This window comes from Oryx dammah, unplaced genomic scaffold (assembly GCF_014754425.2).
Source record: "Oryx dammah isolate SB20612 unplaced genomic scaffold, SCBI_Odam_1.1 HiC_scaffold_5, whole genome shotgun sequence".
Taxonomy (NCBI): domain Eukaryota; kingdom Metazoa; phylum Chordata; class Mammalia; order Artiodactyla; family Bovidae; genus Oryx; species Oryx dammah.
In genome coordinates, this window is record NW_024070189.1 from 68979512 (window position 1) to 68985384 (window position 5873).

The 5873-nt window shown below is 42.4% G+C and overlaps 1 protein-coding gene across 1 annotated transcript; it reads left to right on the plus strand.

Moving 5' to 3' along the window:
• Positions 1-1698: 1698 nt before the first annotated feature.
• Positions 1699-2655, plus strand: LOC120863795 (olfactory receptor 2B11). The gene has a single exon (XM_040240360.1). It carries the CDS (start codon positions 1699-1701, stop codon positions 2653-2655), a length of 957 nt encoding a protein of 318 aa, XP_040096294.1.
• The last annotated feature ends 3218 nt before the right edge of the window (positions 2656-5873 follow it).

Below are 5873 nucleotides of genomic sequence, written 5' to 3' on the forward strand. Positions count from 1 at the left end.
CAATATAATTGGCATTAAAATACCAATTTTTAATAAAATTGGAGAAGGGGATGACAGAGGATGAGATGGTTGGATGGCATTGCCGACTCAATGGACATGGGTTTGGGTGGACTCTGGGAGTTGGTGATGGACAGGGAGGCCTGGCGTGCTGCGGTTCACGGGGTCACAAAGAGTCGGACATGACTGAGCAACCGAACTGAATTTGGTATAAACAATTTTAAAATGAATACTTCATAGGTTACCTGCACACAGGACTCAATTCCCTTTCAATAGTTTCATGGATTATATCATCTCCACGAAGAGCTTGAGGGCATACAGTCCTATAGGGAGTGCGGGAGTTTGGAGACTGACGCAGCTCAGTAGTAGGATCCCTTGAATCAGCAAATAGCAACCCAGTTGCTTTCTGACAGCAGTGGAATCTGGAAATCAAATCAGTTGTGTCTTTCAACTCCAAGAGAAAACAGCTACTTGGCAAAGAAGTTATAGAGGGAATTTAAATGTCATTCAAACTGTCTGTTTTCTCTAGAGGCAATTGGATCCTTCAGTAGAAAACTTGAGGTGCTGTGTTTCTTCCACTGATCAACACTTTTCTCCATTTGCTCAGAATTCTATGTTCTGGGGTCTCTTTAGTTGACATGACTGAGTCAAAGATGGGTGTGACTTAGCTCCTCCACTCAGAAGATGTTGGACTATGCCTTTTATTTACTGACAAAGTGAATAATAGTGTTGCGCATGTATGAACCGTCATGGGGGGAGAGACCATCATGGTACAGAGGGCCAGGGAGGCAATATAAGCCTTAGGAGGTGAGTAGGATGTGTTCTTATCAATAAACCCCTTATCTGTTTACAAAGCCCTTATTCTTATTTTATACCACCTTTAAGCTCCCTCCCACTACCACCTCCAAAAGGCAAAGCAAGAATGCCGAAGAAAGTGATCAATGCCCTGTTAATGACTATGTAGAGAGAATTCAAACCTTCTGATAGTGATGGGAGCTATAGCAGACTTTAACCAAACTGGAAGAAAATTGCTTTGACAAACCTAATGTTCCTTTATCATCCGCAAGACTCTGTAGTTGAAGCAAGTACTTTCTCCCCACATTACAGATGCAGAAATTAAAGTTCAGAAAAATTTAATGGCATAGTCAAGGTCACAGACTAGGAAGGAGAGCAAAACATACATGTAACTCTTCTAACTTGTGGTTCTGATTTAGCCAATATTTCAGTGTCCCTACAGAGGTAAGGCCTCCCTGGTTGCTCAGCTTGTAAAGAATCCACCTGCAATGCAGGTGACCCCAGTTTGATTCCTGGGTCAGGAAGATTCGCTGGGGAAGGAATAGACTACTTATTACAGTGTTCTTGGGTTTCCCTGATAGTTCAGCTGGTAAAGAATCTGCCTGCAATGTGGGAGAGCTGGGCTTGATCCCTGGGTTGAGAAGATCCCCTGGAGAAAGGGAATGATTACCCACTCAAGTATTCTTGCCTGGAAAATTTCATGGACTACAGTCCATGGGTTCCCAAAAGTTGGATACAACTGAGTGACTTTCATTTTCACCTTCAAAGAGGTAAGGAAGATCAGATAGGTGGAACCTGTGAAAGCAAGAGCAAGCACAGGAATGAGAATGACAATTTTTTATTTATTTATTTATTATTTTATCCCAACTTTCTCAGTTCATCCCAGGTGCCGGAAAATGCCTCAGCATGAGAAGTGACAACCAAAGCATTTGGAAGGATCCCCCTAAGGACTTCATCCTTCTGGGTGTTTCTGACAGGCCATGGCTGGAATTCCCTCTCTTTGTGGTCCTCCTAGTGTCCTACGTGCTGGCTGTGTTGGGGAACATTTCCATCATCTTGGTGTCCCGCCTGGACCCCCAGCTCCACAGTCCCATGTACATCTTCCTTAGCCACCTCTCCTTCCTGGACCTCTGCTATACCACCACCACTGTTCCTCAGATGCTGGTCAACATGGGCAGCTCCAGCAAGACCATCAGCTACAGTGGATGCACAATACAGTATGCAATTTTCCACTGGCTGGGATGCACTGAGTGCGTCGTTTTGGCGGCCATGGCCCTGGACCGCTACGTGGCCATTTGCGAGCCCCTCCGATATACCATTATCATGCACCGCCCTCTCTGCCAGCAGCTAGTGGCTGTGGCCTGGCTCAGTGGCTTTGGCAACTCCCTCGTTCAAGTGGTCCTGACAGTGCAGTTGCCTTTCTGTGGGCGACAGGTGCTAAACAACTTCTTCTGTGAAGTGCCAGCCATGATCAAGCTATCATGTATGGACACAGCTGTGAATGACACCACACTGGCGGTGCTGGTGGCCTTCTTTGTGCTGGTCCCCCTGGCTCTCATCCTTCTCTCCTATGGCTTCATTGCCCGTGCAGTGCTCAGAATTCAATCCTCCAAGGGTCGGCACAAAGCCTTTGGGACCTGTTCTTCCCACCTGGTAGTGGTCTCCCTCTTCTACCTACCTGCCATCTACATGTACCTGCAACCTCCTTCCAGCTACTCCCAAGAGCAGGGCAAATTTATCTCCCTCTTCTATTCCATAATCACCCCCACCCTCAATCCCTTCATCTATACCCTGAGGAACAAGGATGTAAAGGGTGCTCTGAGAAGACTTCTGGCAAGGATCTGGAGGTTCTGCATAAGGTAAAGACCTGAGATGTGGTAGTTTCCATTAGTTAGAGAAAACTAGGCAGGTGTATTGTGTGCTCAGAGTACTTTTCATTAAGGAGTCAATAACAAAACTGTGTACTTGTTTTTGAGAGAGCCCAAAATTCCCTACCCAAAGTATCTGACTTCCTGTGTTCTCACAGTATCTAAAGTCCCACCTTTCCCGAGGATCTTTAATTCTAAGAGGCCATAATTAGGAATCGTTTAAACAGAATTGATGAAAAGACGCTTGCTCCTTGGAAGAAAAGCTATGACCAACCGAGACAGCATATGAAAAAGCAGAGACATTACTTTGCCAAGGTCCGTCTAGTCAAGGCTATCGTTTTTCCAGTAGTCATGTATGGACATGAGTGTTGGACTATAAAGAAAGCTGAACGCTGAAGAATTGATGCTTTTGAACTGTGACATTGGAGAAGACTTGAGAGTCCCAGGGTCTGCAAGGAGATCCAACCAGTCAATCAAGCCTAAAGGAGATCAGTCCTGAATATTCATTGGAAGGGCTGAAGTTGAATCTGAAATTCCTATATTTTGGCCATCTGATGCAAAGAACTGACTCATTTGAAAAGACCCTGATGCTGGGAAAGATTGAAGGCGGGAGGAGAAGGGGGCAACAGACGATGAGATGGTTGGATGGCATCACTGACTCAGTGTACATGAGTCTGAGTAAACTCCAGGAGTTGGTGATGGACAGGGAGGCCTGGCATGCTGCGTCCATGGGGTCACAAAGAGTCGGACAGGACTGAGCGACTAAACTGAACTGAACTGAATTGATGTCCAGTAAGTGTCAAATTCTTTAGCTTCTAATTTCCTGATCTTTTCCCCTTTTCATGTTCCTGTTTTTCTTCTGCTTCTCCCATTTATCTCTTTCTAAACTTTCTTCCTTTTCCCATTACTTCTAAGCATAAATAAGGTGAAATTAATCCAATCTTATACTACTTATAAGAAATTTATGCTCTTCTTCATATATTTAAATCTTCATAAATTATATGTGCCTTTGAAAAAATTCCAAAACTAAAGTAGATTGCTTTCTTATTCCTGTCTTGCTGCTGCTGCTGCTAAGTCACTTCAGTCGTGTACGACTTCCCATAGACAGCAGCCCACCAGGCTCCACCGTCCCTGGGATTCTCCAGGCAAAAACACTGGAGTGGGTTGCCATTTCCTTCTCCAATGCATGAAAGTGAAAAGTGAAAGTGAAGTCACTCAGTCGTGTCCAACTCTTCGTGACCCCATGGACTGAAGCCCACCAGGCTCCGTCCATGGGATTCTCCAGGGAAGAGTTCTGAAGTGGGTTGCCATTGCTTTCTCCGTATTCCTGTCTTAGATGGTGTTTTTTCGAGTTAAAGTTTTTTTCTATAGAAAGTTTTTCCACCATTAACTGAGAACTAGTACAAGCATATGTATTCTGAGTATATAAGACTATATTGGTTCTATGAGTACAAAAAAAAAATGGCATAATCTCTTTTCCAAAAAAGGGAATGCACTCTAATTGAGATCACAGGATATAAATACAATCATAATTGATGACAATAAAAACTTTAAATAACAAGTTCAAGTTTATTGCAATAGCTAATATTTGTAGAAGACTTCCAAAATGTAAGTATTAGATTAAGTGCATTTACACAGACCATCTTGTTTAATCTGCAAACAATTTTGTAATATAATCACCATTATGATTCTTCATTGTCATAAAATAAATTGATTATTAGAGAGGTTGCAATAGCTTGGCCAAGGTCCTTCCAGTAAATGAAAGAACTGAAACCAGAACTAAACCAGAACTGTGTGGGCCACTTCTCTTAGCAGTAGAACAGATGATAATGTTAGAACTTTATATTTGTATTTTGTTTTCTCCTGTTCTAGATTTATTTAAATTTAACTCATTCATTTTTATCCCCCTGCCATGCATTATGCCAAATATGTAAGCATAAGAAATAATGTATAATAATAGTAATATAAATAATGTATAAAAATTAGGAAAAAGCAAAATTGAAGAAGTCCTTCTACAGTTAGGACAAAAAAGGGAATATGAATCACAAAGCTAAAGCATTTGATTTAAGAGGAGTGAAAAAGTGAAAAAATCATGACTACTCCTGGTACCAAGACGACAAAGGATTTTTTCCCCACTGAGTGACCATATAGCAGCCACTGGGTAATAGTGAACATACATAATGATGCATGAGAGCTTACTCTTCTCATTTTTTCCTAATGACACAGATCCAATTCAACAAAGCAGTGTGACATGGAAGAAAGTCAATCCACACATGTAGCTATGAAATGAACTGACCTAATTCTAGAACACATTGAGAGTATTAAGTTTCTCAAAGAGATGCTAGATTAAAGATGATCTCAAGGTCTTTTCTATCTTGCAATGAGAGGTGGAGACTAATCTTCTTTTTAAATGAGGACTGACCTTAGTGACTTGATTGACCATTTGGAATGAACTTATGGTTACTGGGGGAAAGGTAGAGGGGGAAAGATAACTAGGGAATTTGGGATGGACACATACACACTGCTATATTTAAAATGGATAACCAACAAAGACATAATGTATAGCACAGGGAACTCTGCTCAGTGTTATGTGGCAGCCTGGATGGGAGGTGAGTTTGGGGCAGAATGGATACATGCATATGTTTGGCTGAGTCCCTTTCTTGTTCAGGCCTGAAACTATCACAACATTGTTAACTGACTATACACAATACAAAATACAGGTATTTTAAAAAATAAATAAAGATAGGGTTGTAAGAAAAACCTGGCAGCTTCCAAATAATAATATTCTTTCTGGGTCCCTGAAATCCCTAAGTAAGAAATCCAGCTACCCTAAGACATCCTTGCTAGGGAAACTCCAGGTAATTCTACTATACAAAACAAACGAGGCTTCCAGCCAGCTGTGCCACACCTGAGTGGAACCATCCTAGACCTGCCTGCTAGTTTGAAGACCATCCAGTGACCTTGGTAGACATAATATGGAGCAGATGAGTCTCCCTCCCAGCTGAGCTCTGCTCAAATTCCTAACCCACAAAATGGTGAGACAGAAAAGCCTGGGGGGCTACAGTCCATAGGATTGCAAAGAATTGGACACAACAGAAGTGACTTAGCAATGAAACAGTTGTTACTCTAAGCCACTAAATTTCACTCTGGGTGGGACAGCAGAGGGTAGTGGCAGGCAGCCATAGATAACTAGAATACCAGGGACCCCTAGAC